The 22,558-nt window shown below is 43.0% G+C and overlaps 1 protein-coding gene across 1 annotated transcript in view; it reads right to left on the bottom strand.

Annotated features, from left to right (window-relative positions):
- Window positions 1–499: 499 nt before the first annotated feature.
- SQOR (sulfide quinone oxidoreductase) overlaps window positions 500–22,558 on the bottom strand; it is a 29,568-nt gene continuing 7,509 nt past the window's right edge. Inside the window, exons 2-10 of the mRNA XM_083475356.1 lie at window positions 18,598–18,849; window positions 15,511–15,681; window positions 14,389–14,442; window positions 10,512–10,706; window positions 7,927–8,136; window positions 5,654–5,837; window positions 3,690–3,757; window positions 2,940–3,118; window positions 500–679 (exon numbers count right to left, since the gene is read on the bottom strand). Of these exons, the coding sequence (XP_083331482.1) occupies window positions 622–679; window positions 2,940–3,118; window positions 3,690–3,757; window positions 5,654–5,837; window positions 7,927–8,136; window positions 10,512–10,706; window positions 14,389–14,442; window positions 15,511–15,681; window positions 18,598–18,831 (1,353 nt within the window). The 5' untranslated portion in view covers window positions 18,832–18,849 and the 3' untranslated portion in view covers window positions 500–621. The remainder of the gene's footprint in view (window positions 680–2,939; window positions 3,119–3,689; window positions 3,758–5,653; window positions 5,838–7,926; window positions 8,137–10,511; window positions 10,707–14,388; window positions 14,443–15,510; window positions 15,682–18,597; window positions 18,850–22,558) is intronic.

The following is a 22,558-nucleotide window of genomic DNA, read 5'->3' as shown; positions in this document are numbered from 1 at the left end:
GAACAAGTGCAGAACGTTCCATATTTGTTACAAAGGTAAGTTCTATGTAAGGAGACACTTGCTGATAAGGAGTTGGTACAATTGTAACGATGACATGACATTTTATAGAACGCTTTCTGAATTTTCCCTGTAGCCCTTCTGACAGATTTGTATGGTAGTCCATTACAGTATCTCTGTATTACAGACTTGTAACACTTCTTGAACTGAGATCATTCAAGGTCAACGGTTAGCCACTACACCAGCTGTTAAAGCTAGGAAGAGAACACATATATAAACTAACACAACTCAGTATATTATCTCATGGGTAGACTCAAAATAGAAAGTCAACAGCTAAAAATGCAGCTGTTGCTACACTATGCTGGGTGGTGCATTTACTACCTGGATAAAGTTTTCTTTAAAATGTAGATTCAGGACCTACAAAGACATTGAAAAGTACCAAGTTTATTTGCTTTAAAAAATAATACATAAAATCCAATTATTTATGAGTCTGAAGCTCTAGTCTCTGCTCAGAAACTTTTATTGATATACTGCACAGGACATCTGTTTCTATATCTTGCTGTATACCTTTTAAAGCTGTGGTCGTACTTTTGTGGTTCGTAGCAGGTACAAAAGGACTGGCGGCTACTTCAACCCTAGGTGTAGCAGTTTTCGTATCGGAGCCGGACCTCCCCAGTATCCCCTAGAAGAAATATTTCAAGCGTTAGAACTGGGATAAAGACCACTTCAAGCTTCATCATCCTATTCACCAAAAAAACCCCCTTTGTATTTAATATTGGTGCTTTCCTTACAATCAAGATTCCCTTCTCATATTTGCGTAAGCTATGTAACTGGCATTACAGAATATAAATGGAAATGGTTGCTATTTGCTGCACTGATGACTTGTTCATATGGTAAAGGTAAAGGGACCCCTGACCATTAGGTCCAGTCGTGACCGACTCTGGGGTTGCGGTGCTCATCTTGCTTTATTGGCTGAGGGAGCCGGCGTACAGCTTCTGGGTCATGTGGCCAGCATGACTAAGCCGCTTCTGGCGAACCAGAGCAGCGCACGGAAACGCCGTTGACCTTCCCACCTATTTATCTACTTGCACTTTGACGTGCTTTCGAACTGCTAGGTTGGCAGGAGCAGGGACCGAGCAACAGGAGCTCACACCATCGCAGGGATTCGAACCACCAACCTTCTGATTCGCAATTCCTAGGCTCTGTAGTTTAACCCACAGCGCCACCCGCATCCACCCGCATTCATATAGCTTGTGTTTAATCTGAGATGTAAAATTTGGAAACCAAGGGAAAAATTGGTGTTTTTTCAAAAATGTGGAGGGACAATACAATACCTGTGTTTGTTTTTAAATACACATTACCTACCAAAAACACTTTCTTTAGGACAATGAAATGAAATACAGTCGTGCCTTGGATCCCGAACGCCTTGCTAATCAGACGTTTTGCCTCCCAAACACTGCAAACCCAGAAGCGAGAGTTCCGGTTTGCAAACGTTCTTTAGAACCTGAACATCCGACACTGCTTCCGATTGGCTGCAGGGGCTGCCTGCAGCAAATCAGAAGCCGTGCTTTCGTTTCCAAAGGTTTTGGAAGTTGAGTGGACTTCCGGAACAGATTCCATTCGACTTCCAATGTACGAGTGTACGTATAACTTTGTTTACTATAGTTGAGCTCCACTGTCAGGGAGTGCCACTGGGTGTACCCACCCAAACAGGCAGGCAGAAGCCCATGAAATTGGGGATTTCTGGGGTTGGCATGAGAGTTGCTATCCTTTGACAGCAATGGGCCTGATCTGGGCATCTTTGCTGCACTAGCCTGAGAGATGGCTCAGTAAAGGGCCATTCTTCCCTGCTCTCCTGCCTTGCGTACAAGAGATGGACGGCTCCAACTTGGATCTCTTTCAAAGAGGATAAAATAAATTGATTGAGGATCTGAATACTTAACTGCTGGAAATGGCAACTTCTCCTAGGAGGTGGTTCTGTTTGTGGGCTTCCCATGGGCAGCAAGTTGTCCAGATTCTGGACAAGATGAGGGCACTGGTGTGATCCAGCAGACTCTTATGACCCTAAATTGGTGTGATGGTTGTGTCAAGCCTCACTATGGCCAACCCAGGCGTTAGGACTGCAGTTAAAGCTATCTCTCTGAAAAATGAACTTTGCAAGTCAAATTTCCCTCTCTGCAGCTATGTAAGTCGAAAGCTGCGTCAAACCATTTGGAACGGCAGATCGCTAAACTTTTTAAAATTTAAAGTGCTTGTTTGGTGTAAAGTAAAGGTAAAGGGACCCCTGACCATTAGGTCCAGTCGTGGCCGACTCGGGTTGCGGTGCTCATCTCGCTTTATTGGCTGAGGGAGCCGGCGTACAGCTTCTGGGTCATGTGGCCAGCATGACTTAGCCGCTTCTGGTGAACCAGAGTAGCGCACGGAAACGCCGTTTACCTTCCCGCCGGAGTGGTACCTATTTATCTACTTGCACTTTGATGTGCTTTGGAACTGCTAGGTTGGCAGGAGCAGGGACCGAGCAACGGGAGCTCACCCCGTCGCGGGGATTCGAACCGCCGACCTTCTGATCGGCAAGTCCTAGGCTCTGTGGTTTAACCCACAGCGCCACCCGCATCCCTTTTGCTTGTTTTGTGTACTTCGGCATTAAACTGATAGCACATATAGAACTTCCCTCTATCAAAGCGTCTTTGAAACACATAACTGCATCTTTAATTCCTCCCCCAATATAAGATGTTAAATTTTCTCTATGATGGTCCAAATGGCTTTTATTTTTTGACATTCACCGTTCAAACGAAAACCTACCTGTGCAGTTAAGAAATGTGCAGCTTGTTTGCGGCATTACAGAAACCTGTGCCGCAAAAAGTGCCCTTGCATTTTGCGTCGGTCAATATTTCCAAAACCCGCGCAAGTTAGTTTGGCTTATAGACACAAGGGATACTTACTTCAATAGCCCATGCCAGTAAAGGAAAGGCATGAGATCAGCTTTCATGTGAAAACTTGTCAGCCGCTCCTTGCTCTGGTCAAAAGGAAACGTTTCTAAAGGCTGCGCGCTGTAATCAAATTCTGCTAGGATCGCACGGTTGTAGTTGGTTACCAGGGGACAGGATGTGTATCCATCATACTATAAAAGATTTTGTGGTGTACATTTTACATAATGGAACCAAATAAACTTCACTTGAATATTGCAAAACAATTTCTCAGGTTTCCCCAACCTCTGAAGGATCCCTCCAGTCTGCTTATGTCGAGGGCCAGATTCGATGAAGTGAAGTGCCGTGAGGGCTGACCTAAGTTTTTTACCTTTTTAGGATTGAAGCTGTTGAGCTTTTTAAAGGATTTTACCTCAGGAAATAAACTGCTACAGGGGCCAGATTAAACCGGCCAGCAGGCCGGATTAGGCCCCCAAAATGGACTTTGGACATGCCTGGCTTATGTAAAATACAGTCGTACCTTGGAAGTTGAATGGAATCCGTTCCAGAAGTCCGTTTGACTTCCGAAATGTTTGGAAACCAAACAAGGCGTTTTGAATTTGGGTGACAACCTTTCTGATCTTAAATAAGTCAAACAATACTGCCTCAAAATATGTTACAAAACTTAAGTCATTGCCCATGGGATCATTATTAAAAATATAATTCTTGATTCGAAGTGATAATACTACCCATTTAATGACCAATTAATTGAATTAACCAGCTTACCTTTTTAGCTGGAGGCTTGCCCTTCATTACGCAAGAAATGGTTTTATCAAGCACACCAGACTGGCCAGCTACAGAAGAGATAATGGTTTGTTTACATTAGTGCCGCAACGTTTTTCTTCCCGAAATAGGAACACTAGAGTCTAAAAATAAAATTCTATTTTTAAGTGCTACCCCTTGAAACATTTCTCAGTGTATTCCTCTTATTGTTTTTATTTATTATTATTTAAGCAATTCACAGACCACTTCATTGCCAAAGTTTCTAATTGGTGCTGTGCTGCAATTTCTTTTTCTGTCTCAGTTTCCAAACGGACCAACACAGCTTACTCTGTTAGAATATCCACTAATTTGTACCATAATTTAGTCAGTGATAAAATAGATGGACCCTGGTCTAGCTAAAATTAGTGGTAAATAAGTCCTATTAACTTGTTCTAAGGGCAGATTAGAGAGAGCAGTTGTATAGCTCAGGAGCAGAGCAGAGAAGACCTGAAGAAGAAATAATAATAATAATAATAATAATAATAATAATAATAATAATAATAATAATATCATTTTATTTATACCCCGCCCTTCCTGGTTCAAAAACCGGGCTCAGGGCAGCTAACAACAAATTTAAAACACTTTTAAAACACTTAATTATAAAAGCAGCATAAAATACAGTGTAAAAACATGAATAACAATAAAAATAAAAAATCAATTAGATAATCCCCAGGGCTAGCTGTCTGAATTGGTCTGAGATCTAATCCCTGGTATCTCTAGTTTAACAAAACTGGAGCTTCAGATACAAAGGCTGGAAAGGCTGATATCTGAGGCCTTGAAAAAATTGGGCTGGAGTAGAACAAGTATGGGAAACCTCAGGCTCAGGGACTAAATCTATTCTAACTCAGCTACATTAGTCAAAAAACAGTATTTTGAATGCGTTATGAACATGCAACACCAAATGGCGCCAGAGAGCAAAAGAATTTCCGTGTGATTTTTCCATAGCGCTTTTTCCCTTTTGTTATAACGATTTAATTTTAATAGCGTTTTTTTCCTGTGTGTAGATGCACCCTTGGTCAGTCAAATAATCTTTTTTAAAAAAATCCTATTTCTGATCTTTCCGACATCAGAGCCATAAAAGGCTTCTTTCAGTATAGGAAGCTTAAGACTCAGTGTTTAAGGCCAGATTTGCAGCAAGCATCTATTATTATTTATTTCAGGTATTTGTATACTGCTTTTCTTCAGATATCAAAGCGGTTTGCAAAGCGAGCGAAAAAGGCTACATTAAATAAGAATTAAATGTAGTATTTATGTTAACACAGAATTAAAATAAAAAGGTAAAGGACCCCTGAGCCAGTATGGTGTAGTGGTTAAGAATGGTAGACTTGTAATCTGGTGAACCGGGTTCACATCTCCGCTCCTCCACATGCAGCTGCTGGGTGACCTTGGGCTAGTCAAATTTCTTGAAGTCTCTCAGCCTCACTCACCTCACAGAGTGTTTGTTGTGAGGGAGGAAGGAAAAGGAGAATGTGAGCTGCTTTGAGACTCGTTCAGGTAGTAATAAAGCGGGATATCAAATCCAAACTCCTCCTCCTCTTCTTCTTCTTCTGACAGTTAAGTCCACTCGCAAACAACTCTAGGGTTGCGGCGTTCATCTCGCTTTACTGGCTGAGGGAGCCGGCGTTTATCCGCAGACAGCTTCCGGGTCATATGGCCAGCATGACTAAGCCGCTTCTGGTGAAACCAGAGCAGCGCATGGAAACTCCATTTACCTTCCCGCCGGAGCAGTACCTATTTATCTACTTGCACTGGCATGCTTTCAAACTGCTAGGCTGGCAGGAGCTGGGGCAGAGCAATGGGAGCTCACCCCGTCGTGGGGGTTCGAACCGCTGACCTTCCGATTGGCAAGCCCTAGGCTCAGTGGTTTAGACCACAGCGCCACCCGCTTCCCTAACATTGAATTAGTTAATGGCAAAAGCCACTCTTACCTACAGCTGCAGCCGTCTTTGAAGTGGGGAGGTTAGTGCAGTCTCCAATCCCAAACACATTTGGGTATTTCTTGTGTTGCAATGTCTCCTTGTCTACATCGACCCAGCCCCCAGCATCTGAAACCGGACTGTTCAGAAGTACGTTTTGGGGTCCCATGGGGGGTGTGACATGAAGCATTTCGTACTGCACCCAGAGAAAGAGAAAAGAGTTCAAGCAGTGTCAGATTTACGTATAAACTAAACAGGCTATAGCTTAGGGCCCCACTCTCTTGGGGCCCCCAAAAAATTTAAAGGAAAAAAACCACCGGATGCACATTTACAAAATATAAGATAAAATAACAAATAAAATAAAACCTTCATCCAGCAACAGTGTTTTGTGTTGTGTAGGCTCCTAGAATGTAAGTAATGGGCCCTGCCTGCTAGTCTGCTCCCTAAAATATCACTGGTTTGCTCATTTCTATATATAGGGTGCCTACATTCTGCATGGACTGGTTGCATGACAACATGTGCAAATGGGTTGAGATACCTATTATTTCCATAAATCACCATATAGCATATATTCAACACAAAAAACAGTGACTATTTGTTGTTTGTCAAAGGACAGCTCGACATATAAAGGACCCCATTACCTTCAGTAGCTTAAAAAGGTAAAGGTACCCCTGCCCGTATGGGCCAGTCTTGACAGACTCTAGGGTTGTGCGCCCATCTCACTCAAGAGGCCGGGGGCCAGTGCTGTCCGGAGACACTTCTGGGTCACGTGGCCAGCGTGACAAAGCCGCATCTGGTGAGCCAGCGCAGCACACGGAAACGCCGTTTACCTTCCTGCCAGTAAGCGGTACCTATTTATCTACTTGCACTTTGACGTGCTTTCGAACTGCTAGGTTGGCAGGCGCTGGGACCGAGCAACGGGAGTGCACCCCGCCACGGGGATTCGAACCGCCGACCTTTCGATCGGCAAGCCCTAGGCGCTGAGGCTTTTACCCACAGCGCCACCCGCGTCCCTTAAGTTTAGCTTAGCTTAGGGCCTCATCAAACCTAAATGCGGCCCTGAGTTCAAGCACAACTGTATATTAAACAGCACAAGATATTATGGGCTGTCCAGTGAATCCACTGGATGACATCGCGGAAGAACGTTGCCTCAGGAGAGTGAGGAAAATTCTCAGGGATGATTCACACCCTGGCCGCCACTTTCTTGATCTCCTGCCCTCAGGCAGAAGATATAGAAGCAGGATTAGTCGCACCAACAGGGTAAAGAACAGCTTCTATCTGTGGGCTGTTAGGCAGCTGAATAAAAAGATAATAACAGGGCAACTGACTTTAGGGTTTGGTGTGTGTGTGTCAGTGAATGAGGGGAATTAAGAGAGCTGAGTTGGGGGTGCTCGTGTAATCTCACTGCATACAAGTTGTACAAGTGACAATAAAGTATTTCAATTTCAATATCTGATACTATAGATTAGCATGAGAGAGAGAGAATTTTCCCTGGCTAAGATGCATTTATTCGACTACAGCTGCAAGGATGTTGCTTGCCCAGCGACAGGAAGAGAGTAAGATGCCAACAAAAGCAGACTGGCCGATGAAATTACTGGAGTAGAAATCAGGTGGATCAAAACTTCAACAGAGAATGGGACAGATATAGATCATATTTAAAAGAACACTGGAAACACTTGAACTCTTTGGCAGGCTTTGAATAACTCTTGCAGTGTTATAAAGACTTTGGATATTTTGGAGAACCGTAATTTGAAGGAAATATTAATATGCGGTGGATTAAGATACATAAAGGACCTGCAGAGGGGAGGAGGGAAATTTCAGGATTCGGAGGAATCTTGTTTTAGTTTAAGATGTTTTTTTAAAAAAAGATTAATTGTGTGATTTATTTTGTCATATCAATAAAAATTACTTCAAAAAAGAAAAAGAAAAAAGGAATTCCCAGAGATGATTGTCGTGTTTTTAATATTCTGTTGGGAGCCACCCAGAGTGGCTGGGGAACCCGACCAGATGGGTGGGGAATGAATAATATTTGTTGTTGTTGCAATTATTATTATTATTAGTATTAAGATAATGTCCTTATAAAGTTTCCCCCCCACTTCTTCACTGTATCAACCATTTTCACCTTCTCACATCACATACTTCGATCAACATTTCGATTTACTATTTCCTGCCTTTTCTAACAAACAAGAAACCAATCCAGGTCACAAACAGGAAAATCACAATAGTCACAATAATTCGCTTTGTACATAGATACACCTGAAAAAATCAAATCTCATTTTGCTGACCTTATAGACCTCCGTCTCCCCACTTTTGTCCAAGTTCTCAAAGACCGCTTCCTGTTTATCAGCTCGAACTTCAACAAGGTTGTATTTGTAGTTGACTGTAATGTCCCTCGCTTTGATAATCTCTAGCAGAGCATCGGCATACTTCTGAACACCAAAAATCACTCCAAGGGCAGTATTGAAGATTATTTTGGCTTTCGGTCGTTTCCCAGTCTACCAAGAGGATAATTCAAAAGTAATGGTTCAAACTAGTGGCAAACTAGAAGCAGGAGACAGAATGGTATTTTTACAACATCCATCAAATTAATTCAACATAATTTAGTACAACTTTTTTGGGGAAAGGGTGGAATTCAACATCGCACTATTGCGCACACACCATCTACAAAGCAAAGTGCACATCTGTCTTCAAAACAATTGCTTTAGTCCTTTGCAAATATATGCAGACACAGCTGGAAAAAAATGTGATTAATGAATCAATGTAATTGTTATAAGAATTCTAAGGTCTAAAATATAAAATAAATGTACAAGGCAAACACATATGTAAGTATATAAACCACCTGTCTGAAATAGTACAGGAGAACAATCCTGAAACCATTTTGACTCTCCCAAATTAACCTCAAATATTTCTCTGCAAGGAGGAAGGAAATGGGAAAAAGCTTTCCAATGGTCTTTTGACTGTAGGGGCTTAACCCTCCCTTTTCAAATACAGTTTGGCAAGTATCTGTTAATAATAATAATAATAATAATAATAATAATAATAATAATAATAATAATATATTTATACCCCGTCCATCTGGCTGAGTTTCCCCAGCCACTCTGGGCGGCTTCCAATCAAGTGTTAAAAACAATACAGCATTAAAAACTCCCCTAAGCAGGGCTGCCTTCAGATGTCTCTTAAAGATAAGATAGCTGCTTATGTGGTGTAGTGGTTAAGAGCAGTAGACTTGTAATCTGGTGAACCGGGTTCGCGTCTCCGCTCCTCCACATGCAGCTGCTGGGTGACCTTGGACCAGTCACACTTCTCTGAAGTCTCTCAGCCCCACTCACCTCACAGAGTGTTTGTTGTGGGGGAGGAAAGGAAAGGAGAATGTTAGCCACTTTGAGACTCCTTAGGGTAGTGATAAAGCGGGATATCAAATCCAAACTCCTCTTCTTCTTCTTCTTCTTCTTCTTTCCTTCACATCTGAAGGGAGGGCATTCCACAGGGCGGGCGCCACTACCGAGAAGGCCCTCTGTCTGGTTCCCTGTAACCTCACTTCTCACAATGAGGAAACCGCCAGAAGGCCCTTGGCGCTGGACCTCAGTGTCCGGGCAGAATGATGGTGATGGAGACGCTCCTTCAGGGATACAGGACCGAGGCCATTTAAGGCTGTTAAGCTGAGCGCACTATCAATATGCGTAAGAGATACAGGAACTAAGTATTTACCATCCCAAAGGAATGGCCAGGCTACCCAGATAATGCAACCAAGTAGGGAATTATCAGGTATCTTGGCAGACAGGAGAGAAGCAACACTCAAATTTCTGCCTCCCTCTGTGATGCATGTATGATGTTTTAGGGGGTGGTCTTGGGCTAGAGGGTGGGCAATTTCAAAAGTCTATATAAGGGCTTGCGCACCATTGTTTGGGGTTCTCCCTCCAGCGTGCAGTGAGTGGGGACCCTGTTGCAACAGTTCCTTGAATAAAGATCAAGCTTACTAGCTGCTTTGCTTCTCAATATACTCTGGTTGGCCTCTGTTATTTCCTCCTACCGATAGGCATAGCTGTCAACCGTCCCTTATTTGGCGGGAAACTCCCTTATCCCAGCGCCGTGTCCCGCTGCTGTCCCTTACTGATGATGTCCCTTAAATTTCCCGGGTTTCAAAGGAAGCAGCTCCTCTCCCTCCCTCCCTGCCAGCCAGGGAGGAGGGAGGCTCCAACTGTGTTGATTGGCTGCATTGCTCATCCAATAAGGAATCTAAGAATGACTGGGGGGTGGAGCTTGCATGCCTTGTGCCGATCAAATTGGCTGCGTTGCCTGGGGACTCGCCTTTGCTCAGCACTTCCCAATGGAGAGGTGGTTTTCCTTGTTGCATCCCCTTTGCCAGGTTGCTGCGCTGTGGGAACCACCGCTTGAGGCTTTGTTTGGCTGCTGGCTGGGCTTTCTGCCTTTGGTTTGGAGGGGCTCAGAAGTTGAACATACCTGTGCCCAGAAAATCCCTTATTTTGGCTGCTGATCCCTTATTTTCGAGGCTGCTGGTCCCTTATTTTCAACTCTGTAAGTTGACAGCTATGCCGATAGGGAAACCACTTAAGGACTCTATATGGGCTTTGGAATACCCCATAAGGGAAAAGGAGCAGTTTTTTCTTATAATATAATCAAGTGACAGCCTCCCTGCCACCATCTTTCTCAGGAGAGAAGAGAGAAATCCACCCTAATAGCTAAAAAGTTTTTGTGAACAGAGGCTGAGAGTCCCAGCAGTTTAAAAGAGCATAATATCTGTGGCACATGAAGATCTGGCCTTTTTGCATTGCAAAGATCTTGCCATCTGCTCAAGCCACAACGCAGATCTATCAAGTCTGCCCAGCCTCCAGTAGCAGACAGCGCATACCTTTCTCATGTACGCCTCTGACAAGTACATGATCTTTTGCGGTGCTCCGGCACATTTCACGGGTGTGTTTGGAAAGGTGAAGATGGCATTTCCTCCCTGGAAATCTTGAAGAGCCTTCCAAGTTTTCTCCACGGTGTGAACAGAATAATTGGAGCCTATTTTAGGAGTGCTGAAAGCTTCGGGCAAGCCCTTGATCTACAACAAAACAAAATTAGCTGCGTAATATTTAATTGTGCCAGGCGCGTGGGAAATGCAAATTGAGACTGGCTTCTTTCCAGCTACGTTGAGTATGGGAGGAAAGTGCCAACCTCAGTAACATAGCAACGCAATTCCTATAGATTTTCTTGGGACCAAGATCATGATCAGAGCTGTTACATCACCATTTATCTTGATTCAGTACAGTGGTACCTTGGTTGGAGAACAGCTTAGTTTATGAACGACTTGGATTAAGATCACTGCAAACCCGGAAGGAGGTGTTTTGCTTTGTAAACTTTGCCTTGGAATAAGAACACGTTTCACTTCCTGTTGAGTGTGTCCCATTTGTAAATTGAGTCCCCCATTGCTATGGGAAAGTAAGCCTTGGTTTAAGAACGCTTTGGTTTAAGAATGGACTTCCGGAACAGATTAAGTTTGTAAACCAAGGTACCACTGTAACTGGTAAAATATTCAGATCAAGTCTTTGCATAAACAACAAGGCATATTATTGTGTAATACATCACATGGAGTCTCCTGGTTGGTATAGGCAAGCAGTGAGTAACCTGCAGCTCTGTAGATGTTGCTAAACCACAACTCCCATCATCCATTGGGGCGTTGGGCATCTTTTAACTAGAGGCAATAGGAGTTGCAATCCAATAACATCTGGAGGGTCGCAGGCTCCTGTCTTGGATATTAACTGTTCCTCAAATTACTGATGCCTCCCTGAATGTATGAAAGGCTATGGGGTCATAATTTGGTAAAAACTGCACATGCGTTGGAGATGCAATAGGGATAATGCTTCTCTAAAACATGTTTTTTCACTGTCCTATATTGATAGATTTTTGGCAGAAGGTAACTGAAACCATCAACAGAACTGAATGGAACAACCTTACATGTACAGAGCAAAATATCCTCTTGAATTATATACCCAGCACATGGAACTTTACAAAAGGACAACATGGGTGGACTCTCGGTGCCCTTACCACAGCAAAATGACTGATCCTGATGAACTGGGAAAATAAAAATGCGGCTCCCTTCTACGATTGGATTGGAGACTTATACAAACTTGCAACATATGAATAACTTGCATATAAACACAGACTTGCCATGGACAAATTCAATGATATTTGGAATCTGTTCTTACAAATACTGTAATAGGTTAAGATCTGGTGAAGTACAATAGCAACCTCGTAAAATATACAATTTTGGGCGTGTCCCCCCCTTTGTTTTCCCTCCTCATGGGTTCTGTTTCTCTTTTTCCTTTTCTCTTTTTTGTTTGTGTCTCATCATGTTTGGTGCCCATATAGTCATGTACTTCTTGAACTTTCAATAAAGATTTTAAAAAACCTGCACATGCGTAAGTTAAAGAAGCCTTCCTCCACGTAACATGAGCAGTCTGAAACAGAGAGCAATTGACTTGTTTCTAATTTTTAAATAAAAGAGGTTGTATTGTTGATGAGGGAAATGAAATTCGATTCTGGATGTACTTCTAAACATGTCCAAAATTCCACCATTAACTGTCATATTCTAACATGCACTGTGAGTATTCTCCGATTTGAAGCAAAGCTCATTCATTCTCACACTGATCCCATGCTTGAAGCGAGTGCTAGACTTTCGGATACATTCAACTTCTTAAGATAGACCACCAGAGGGCCCCTGCAGGCCTTCTCTGTTAGCCTTCAGGAAATACAGTGGTACCTTGGGTTACATACGCTTCAGGTTACATATGCTTCAGGTTACAGACTCCACTAACCCAGAAATAATGCTTCAGGTTAAGAACTTTGCTTCAGGATAAGAACAGAAATCGTGCTCCGGCGGCGTGGCGGCAACAGGAGGCCCCATTAGCTAAAGTGGTGCTTCAGGTTAAGAACAGTTTCAGATTAAGAACGGACCTCCGGAACGAATTAAGTACTTAACCCGAGGTACCACTGTACATGCAACTTGTCTTGTCATGATCACCATCTGGAACAAACAGTCTGCATGCACACACTCCCAATTAAAAAAAACAGCACCCAGACCCTTAACATCCTGGCCCCAGCCCATCACAGATTCTAGTACACTTAAAACCACTGAAATTGGTGGTATTCAAAGTGCATTAAACTCTGTGTTGGATTGTGGATACCATAGTTATCCATGTACAAGATGATGTTTTTCTGTTATAAAATAATGTTTAAAATTGGGGGTCGTCTTATACACAGATAGAGCAGAGTGGGGACGAGCGATTGGTTTCAGCCACTGCGGCAATTGGGCGGGTGATTGGCGGCTGCTTGCGGCGAACGGTCAGGCGATTTGTGGCTTTGGCGATGCATGCGATTGTCAGCATTGGTCAGGCAGGTGAGCGATTTATGGCAACCCCCCCAAAAAGCTCAAAAAATCTGGGAACCCCCTGCCCCATTTTGGAATCCCCCAAAATAGGCATTGTCTTATACAAGGGGGTGTGTTATACACAGAAAAATATTCCTTCCAGTAGCACCTTAAAGACCAACTAAGTTAGTTCTTGGTATGAGCTTTCGTGTGCATGCACACTTCTTCAGATACAGTGTATCTGAAGAAGTGTGCATGCACACGAAAGCTCATACCAAGAACTAACTTAGTTGGTCTTTAAGGTGCTACTGGAAGGAATTTTTTTATTTTGACGGAAAAATATGGTATTCTAAGTGCACATTGGCTCCACACCTGCATGCAAAGAACTGCAACGTTTTCCAGACTGAAATGCCTTCCGGGGATGAATTTTTTGTCCACCCCACCCCCCGGCCAGTTTTGGGAAACAATATAATGTCTCAAGGAAAAACCAAAACATGAATTTTCATTGGTGTTAGTTTTTCCAGCCAGCGGGGAAGGCCTGGCCTTCTTTTAAGGAAATTTGACCCTCCAGAATCAGAAAGTGAATTTTCAGGGCACCGGAGTGCATTCCAGTGGGGCTTACTCTCTGGTAAGTGGGCACTGGCCAGCAGCAGCTTTCTCCAACCTGGTGGACTGTTGATGTTTTGGAATATAACTGCCACAGATTATCACTTTTTTATTTTTATTATTAATATTCTGTTGGCAGACGCCCAGAGTGGTTGGGGAAACCCAGCCAGATGGGCAGGGAATGAATTATTATTATTATTATTATTATTATTATTATTATTAACAAAATGACAATGTAATGACATAATTTTGGGACCACTTGCAAACATTACATAAGCTATGTCATTTCACCACAGCGGACGGCTCACTGCGAGAAGCCAAGTTACAGGGAACCAGGCAGAGGGCCTTCTCGGTAGTGGTGCCCTCCCTGTGGAACGCCCTCCCACCAGATGTCAAAGAGAACGACAACTACCAGACTTTTAGAAGACACCTGAAGGCAGCCCTGTTTAGGGAAGCTTTTAATGTTTGATGTATTACAGTATTTTAATATTTTTTGGGAAGCCGCCCAGAGTGGCTGGGGAAGCCCAGCCAGATGGGCGGGGTATAAATAATATATTATTATTATTATTATTATTATTATTATTATTATTATTATTATTATTATTACTATTTTGAATAATGCAATTTGCGGCAAGATTGCAGCAGAACAGAAGCGGCGCTGCATAAGACAAATGCAGAATGGGCAGTAAAATGATCCCCAAAGTAACTCTTTGTATCCTGCTTCACACCAGAGTTTTTACCAACAGAGACTTTTTTAAAATAAAAAAAATACCTTTTCAAAATGTAGCTGGAGCCCAAGGGCGATGATCAAATACTTGTAAGATATCTGTAATATAAGAAAGTCATTCATTACATTGAGCATCTTTGCCAATCTATGCTCCAAAGCTGTCTTTTCACGAGCTTCATTGACCATTAACCCTATAGATGTCTACTCACATGTAAGCCTTACTAAGTTGAATGGGACTTGCTCCCAGGTCAATGTATGTATAGTATTGCAGCTTCAAAACAATCACACAAGGTGACTGTAGAATCTCCTATGACACCCCGTCTGGAAGCAATGGGTTGTACCCAACTCCTATTCAGAGCAGGTCCATTGAAATAAATGGATCTAAGTTAGCCATGTTCATCAGTTTCTTTCTTTTACTTTTTCTTTGTGACAAAGTAATAATCATAAATAAATAAGAATAAAATGTGCACCCCACCCCCGAAACCATTCCATTGTAACTAAGCAACCTCCCAAAATTTCTACACCTCTTGCGATGGTTTGACCCCTTTCCCTTTTAATAGTATAAATTATCCTCAAAATCATTTCTCCTGCATCTTCCCCGTCTTACCTTAATGGCACATGTTAATTTATCATTAATAGCTATGTCCTACACCTCTTTATACCATTCTTCCATTTTATATTCTGCTTGCCCCTTCCACTTCCTAGCTATAATAATTTGTGCAGCTGTCAATAATTTGTGAGCAGGTCCTTCCTAGCCTGCGAACCTTCCACCCCATCGTAAATCGATAATAATGCTACCTCTGGACTTTAACCCAGTGGTTTCTGTTATCTCCTTAAACACTCTTTACCAAAAATAATTGTATGTCTTTACACCCCCGCCACATGTAAACCAAATTCCCTGTTTCCTGGCATCCCTTCAAACATAACACCGAATATTCCTTGTTTATTTGATTTAATCTGACTGCCGTTAAATAGCATCTCCAAATTAATTTGTGATGTTCATCTGTTTCAATGAGTCTACTGTGAGCAGGGATAATATTGGATGCAACTGCTTGTCTCTAGCCCAAGATTCCAATGTTCTCCATCAAGGTGACAAGTTTCCGTAAAGTAGAGAGCTTCAGTTTTTGTAGTTAAGAGGATTAAATGAAGAGGCAGCTGAGAGCTTACCTTTTGGTTGTTCTCCAGATGGACACAGTTCTTGTCTGGATCCAGCTTCTGAACTCTGGATTGGATCCACTTTACACCAGAAGGAATCACACTTGCCATTGGACGGGAACAAGGTGCCAGTGGTTTTGCTCCCGCCCCGACCAAAGTCCAGAGCGGCTGATAATAGTGCTTCTGAAAATATACATTTTTTAAAAAACCAGAAGCATTTTTACTTGGTATTATAGGTCAGGACATTAATCAGCATGATGTTAAATTGTTTTTATATGCAACAACTGCGATAAGGGTGTTGTTAGCCCAGAAATGGAAACAAGAAGAAATTCCGATGAAAGAAGAATGGCAGACGAAATTAATGGACTATGCAGAATTGGACAAAATGACAGGAAGGATTCGAAACCTGCGGGACCAGAGATTTACAGAAGATTGGAAGAAGTATCTGAATTATTTGAAGAGCAACTGTAATCAACAAATTACGCTAGTAGGACTACAAGAAGTTTTGTAAGGAGAAATATACAAGTGTTACAAAGTAGAAAAAGATAGAGATATTGGTTATGAGTTTGAAATGTAATAGCGAAGATAAGAAATACATACTGAGAAATTAGACTGGAAAATTTTCAGACAGGATTGATGGAAGTCAAAAATTATAATAAGATGTAAAAGTATGTTTAATTACTGTTGAAAATGATATGTTAAAAAAACTAATAAAAATTATAATAAAAGAAATAAAAAATAAAATAGTGCTTCTGAAAAACAGGAGCGGAAGCCACATAGCCTGAGAACTGGAGGGACTTCTTTCAAAAGTCAGTTAAGCAGGTGTGATACATGTGTACCTCAGTCCTTAAATTGTAACATCTCTAATTAATAATCTTTAGTATGGGGGCTAGTGAACACCTGTCTTTAGCAGCCCACAGCTCAGAATAAACAATACGGGGTTACAGTAGGAATGCGGAAATCTGTCAATTTTTGTTTCTCTCTATTTCTCATTTTTCTACATTTCTACACTGCAAATTATGTTTCTTAGGTCCTTATAAAAATTCAGCAGTATTCAATGTGAATTTATCCTAAGATATACATTTGTATGCAACTTTGCCCATTATAAATTTTTGCAAAGCAAATTCCCCTCATGTTATTTTCGGGTTGCGCACCACGATGAACCTGGAAGTATCAGAACAGGTTACATCTGGGTTTCGGTGCTTGTGCATAAGTGCTAAGTTGTGCTTTGTGCATGCGCAGAAGCGCCGAATCGCAACTCGCACGTGCACAGACATGGCGCTGCGGGTTGTGAACCTGCTTCCCACACGGATCACGTTCGCAACCCAAACGCCCACTGTATGGGCATTTTTTACACATGCTTTATTCTAATGTACAGTGGTACCTCGTGTTAAGTACCTAATTCGTTCCGGAGGTCCGTTCTTAACCTGAAACTGTTCTTAACCTGAAGCACTACTTTAGCTAATGGGGCCTCCTGCTGTCGCCGCGCTGCCGGAGCACAATTTCTGTTCTCATCCTGAAGCAAAGTTCTTAAGCCGAGGTACTATTTCTGGCTTAGCGGAGTCTGTAACCTGAAGTATATGTAACCTGAAGCGTATGTAACCCGAGGTACCACTGTATGTAGTTTTGTACACAATACATGGCTGGAGAAAAGCAGAGCAAAATTCAGAGAAGTGCAAATTCTGATGGATTGCTGCGTTTTGGTTCTCACATGGTGCGAGTTACAATGATTTGTCTTTAAAAGTGTACTGAATCAAATGTCTCCCTTCTCCCTAGCCTACAGCTGAATGCGTGCTCCGACTCCATATAGGGCAGTTGCAGATTATGTTCACCACCTGGCGACAAATTTTAATATTTCAAAATGCGTAAACTCAGCCCAAGTCCTGGATGTTCTATTTCTAGATTAGAACAGCAACGCACACACCGCCCGGTGAGTGATCTTTCCAGGTCAAAAAGCATTTATTGTTCTGGATGCAATGCAAAAAGACAGGAATGTTGCAGCCCCCTAAGTATCAAAAATGAAGGCCAAAACTGAGACAATTTATACGTGGGTGAGCAGCATTCAATCCTACCCTGTTAACAGGAGAACATCTTGTCTCAGGCAAAAATGATCTGAGGGCAACTCTCTCTGATTGCTTGCTTAAAATCCTGCCATGAAGTATTGTTCTTTAAAAAAATTTAATCAATTTTATTTGATTTTACAAATGAAAAGTTATAGTACCACCAAATACATATCCGTATATAGAGATTTCTCTGAATCTCGAGACTTCCCTCCCATCCCAGCCATGGGTCCTATTGTCAACATTTCTAACTATTTTATTTCATAGTCTATATTTTATATCTGTCCATATTGTCCATCGTATTTGTTACACTACAAGTGTTATTAGAATCCTGCTAATGTTCTCATCTGCTTACAGTGGTCTCCTAAATAAATTATAGTGTTCTTCTTTTAATTTAAATGAGGCTTACAAACTTCGAACAGTACTGGTAAATTTCTCCCCCAGCAGACCTAAAGGGTAAAGGTAAAAGGACCCCTGACCATTAGGTCCAGTCGTGACCGACTCTGGGGTTGCGGCGCTCATCTCGCTTTATTGACCAAGGGAGCTGGCGTACAGCTTCCAGGTCATGTGGCTAAGCATGACTAAGCCACTTCTGGCGAACCAGAGCAGCGCACAGAAACGCTGTTTACCTTCCCGCTGGAGTAGTACCTATTTATCTACTTGCACTTTGACGTGCTTTCGAACCACTAGGTTGGCAGGAGCAGGGACCGAGCAACGGGAGCTCACCCCGTCGCAGGGATTCAAACCGCTGACCTTCTGATTGGCAAGCCCTAGGCTCAGTGGTTTAACCCACAGCGCCACCCGCGTCCCAGCAGACCTAGCACCAGCTAATTGAAATTATGCACATTGTTTTTTTTTTTATAGCAAATTTATATACACCCCACCCCTGCTCAGCTGTGAGAGAGAACCTCTCAAGATTATTCTGTCTGGAATGCCAGTGGGAGAGGAATGTGATGCATGGGAGGTAACTATTAATATTAGGAACTTGCTGCCCACTGGGATGGAGGCAGGAGGAGAAGAGGGAGAGCCACATTTTTACCTCACTGGGCTCAACAACCGCCACATTGCCAGCTCCGACTTTTCGCTTCATCCGTGCGCTCATGGAGACCCCGCCGGTGCCTCCTCCTAGGACAAGCACCTCGTAGTAATCCTTCGAAGCAGACCTGGCTGTGGTGTGCAACTGGGACGATCTCATTTTCTGAACCCCCTGCCTCAGCAAAGGCACCATGGGACGCACACCGGCACACGAAGACACCAATCCAACTGTTGCCATCTTGGGACAGCGTCAAATCTGCGAAGTGATAAGGAGAGATGTGAGCGGTGAAAAGGAATGTTGGTTTACGTTACTGTTTGGGTACCATCAGGGATCGTGCTGAGGAGGGCTGCATTCCTCTTGATCCTGAATCTTCCCAGGAGCAGGAAGACAGTACAGTGGTACCTCGGGTTAAGTATTTAATTCGTTCCAGAGGTCCGTTCTTAACCTGAAACTGTTCTTAACCTGAAGCACCACTTTCAACACCAGTCTTGAAAGACCTACACTGGCTCCCAGTATGTTTCTGAGCACAATTCAAAGTGTTGGTGCTGACCTTTCAAGCCCTAAATGGCCTTGGTCCAGTATACCTGAAGGAGCATCTCCACCCCCATCGTTCAGCCCGGACACTGAGGTCCAGCGCTGAGGGCCTTCTTGCGGTTCCCTCGCTGTGAGAAGCCAAGTTACAGGGAACCAGGCAGAGGGCCTTCTCGGTAGTGGCACCCGCCCTGTGGAACACCCTCCCATCAGATGTCAAAGAGAAAAACAACTACCAGACTTTTAGAAGACATCTGAAGGCAGCCCTGTTTAGGGAAGCTTTTAATGTTTAACAGACCATTGTATTTTAATATTTTGTTGGAAGACACCCAAAGTGGCTGGGGAAACCCAGCCAGATGGGCGGGTATAAATTTATTATTATTATTATTATTATTATTATTATTATTATTATTATTATTATTTAGCAAAGGGCTTATTACCTTCACATCTAAAGGGAGGGTGTTCCACAAGGTGGGCGCCACTCTCGAGAAGGCCCTCTGTCTGGTTCGCTGTAACCTCACTTCTCGCAGTGAGGCCCTCGATGCTGGACCTCAGTGTCTGGGCTGAACGATGGGGATGGAGACGCTCCTTCATGTATACTGGACCAAGGCCATTTAGGGCTTTAAAGGTCAGCACCAACACTTTGAATTGTGCTCGGAAACGTACTGGGAGCCAATGCAGATCTCTCAGTGTTATGTGGTCCTGGCGGCCGCTCCCAGTCACCAGTCTAGCTGCCGCATTCTGGATTAACTGCAGTTTCCGGGTCACCTTCAAAGGTAGCCCCACGTAGAGCGCGTTGCAGGGAAGCCAATTCCCTGAAGCCTGACAGGTACCGCTCCTGTCACAGGTTCTGTGGGTAGAGCCATGAGTGCGAGCTGCCCAAAGGCGCTATACAAACAGATGTTGATAACCTGGAATACTCAGGTGCCATGTCAAAGGTCACATCCACAGTGTCCCTTTAAAGCAGTGGTTCTCAACCTGTGGGTCCCCAGATGTTGTTGGACTACAACTCCCATCATCCCTGAGCTCTGGCCTTGCTAGCTAGGGGTGATGGGAGTTGTAGTTCAACAACACCTGGGGACCCACAGGTTGAGAAAGGCTGCTTTAAAGAATCCTTGTACCACTTTAAGAGTCACGGCTTCCCCCCAAAGAATCCTGGGAAGTGTAGTTTGTTAAGTGGATTGGGCATTCTAACGCTATGAAAGGTGAACTACATTTCCCAGGATTCTTTCAGAGTAAACAATACACATTTATTTATTTTTGAAATAATTTTTATTTTACAAGTGTAGATTTATAACAATACCATATCCATATCCATATCCATATTTAGAGATTTCTCTGAAGCTCCAGACTTCCTCTCCAGGGTTCCAATTGTCAACATTTTCAACTGCGTATTATTTTATAATCTATATTTTGTATGTGTCCATATTATTTGTTACATTACAAGTGTTATTAAAATCCTGCTAATGTTTTCATCTGCTTACAGTGGTCTCCTAAATAAATTATATATTTCCCCCCATTCTTTCTTGAAGTTTTTGTCTTCTTGGCTCCTGAGCCTTCCAGTCAGTTTTGCCATTTCACCGTAGTCCAACAGCTTAAAGTTTGCCATTCTTCTCTGGCACTAGAAAGCACCACACATTTAAAGCAGCATCATACCACTTTAAGCAGTTCCTTCACCATCACCCAAATCCTGGTGAATTCTACAAATTCTCCCCAAAATCATTTCTCCTGCATCTTCCCCTTCTTACCTTAATTCTGCATGTTAATTGATCGTTAATAGCTATATCCCACACCTCTTTATACCATTCTTCCATTTTATATTCTGCTTGCCCCTTCCACTTCCTAGCTATAATAATTTGCGCAGCTGCCAATAAATTTGTGAGCAGGACCTTCCCAGCCTGCGAACCTTCCACCCCATCGTAAATTGATAATAATGCTAAGGTAAAGGTAAAGGGGCATCTGACCATTAGGTCCAGTCGTGACCAACTCTGGGGTTGCGGCGCTCATCTCGCTTTATTGGCCAAGGGAGCTGGCGTACAGCTTCCGGGTCATGTGGCCAGCATGACTAAGCCGCTTCTGGCAAACCAGAGCAGCGCATGGAAACGCCGTTTACCTTCCCGCCGGAGCACTACCTGTTTATCTACTTGCACTCTGACGTGCTTTCGAACTGCTAGGTTGGCAGGAGCAGGGACCGAGCAACGGGAGCTCACCCCGTCACTGGGATTCGAACCGCTGACCTTCTGATCAGCAAGTCCTAGGCTCTGTGGTTTAACCCACAGCGCCACCCATAATGCTACCTCTGGACTTTTGGTCAGCTTTAACCCAGTGATTTCTGTTATCTCCTTAAACACCCTTTGCCCCCCCCCATGTACATATTTCCATCCCCACCACCTGTGAACATAATTTTATACACTTCTGTCGCATTCCCCCTCCTTTACTCATCTTTTTCTAAACTAAAAAGTCCCGAATGTTGCAACTTTTCCTCCCAGGGGAGTTGCTCCCTATTATTCTGTTTTCCCTCGCCCTGCAGACTTCTCCTGACAGGAGGAAGTTGGGGAAAGTGGATGACGTTCAGTGAAATTTCGCAAGGCTGCTATATTTGATATACACAGAGCGCTCATGTTGTACTCAGGACAAATGACTCAGCTCATTCAACCGTTTCCTTCTCCTTTCCAGACCCAGGCTTTGCAAAGCAGGCTGAGAGATCTTTTGCCACTTCGCATCCACCCTCCTGAATTTAATCCCTTAAAAGTTGGGGGCAAAGAGACTATCTGGTGGCTAAAACAAGAGTTGTGGCACCTTAAAGGCTATCCCAAATTTATTATGCCTAAAGCATTTGTGGGCTGCAGTCGGCTTCATTAGTCATAACGGATGAAGGAAGTAGATTGTGTTGTTTTTGCTGGAAAAACCCAGCACGATGTTTAAGAGGCCATTAGTTCGGATCAATTCTGGATAAGCCGCAAAATAAACAACTTTAGCAGCACTAATGAGCCGAACTTAATGGAATGGCAGCAAATCTATGCATTTAAACCAGGGTTGGGGCTGGGCGAGGGATCCAATTTTCAGATTGGGAAAGGTTATGGAAAACTGACTTACATTTTTCGGCATGCATGAAAGAAATGAAAATGATGTACAGATGGTATTTGACTCCTAGTAAACTAGCAAAAATGTATAAGACAGATACAAATATCTGCTGGAAATGTAAAGAAAAGAAGGCACCTTTTACCATATATGGTGGAAGTGTAAGGTTAAAAAAAGCATTCTGGGAAAGGATATATAATGAGTTGAAAAAAATGTTTAAACTAACTTTTATTTTAAAAAAACAACAACCAGAGGCTTTTCTATTAGGAATTGTAGGTGCTGGTATTCCAAAGGAGCAGAAAAGACTTTTTATGTACGTGACGACAGCCGCACGGATGCTACTAGCCCAGAG

The sequence above is a fragment of the Podarcis liolepis genome (assembly GCF_965112155.1).
Source record: "Podarcis liolepis genome assembly, chromosome: 14".
NCBI classification, from domain to species: Eukaryota; Metazoa; Chordata; class Lepidosauria; order Squamata; family Lacertidae; genus Podarcis; species Podarcis liolepis.
The sequence above is the reverse complement of the archived record's forward strand: the minus strand, read 5'-3'. Positions and strand labels throughout refer to the sequence as shown.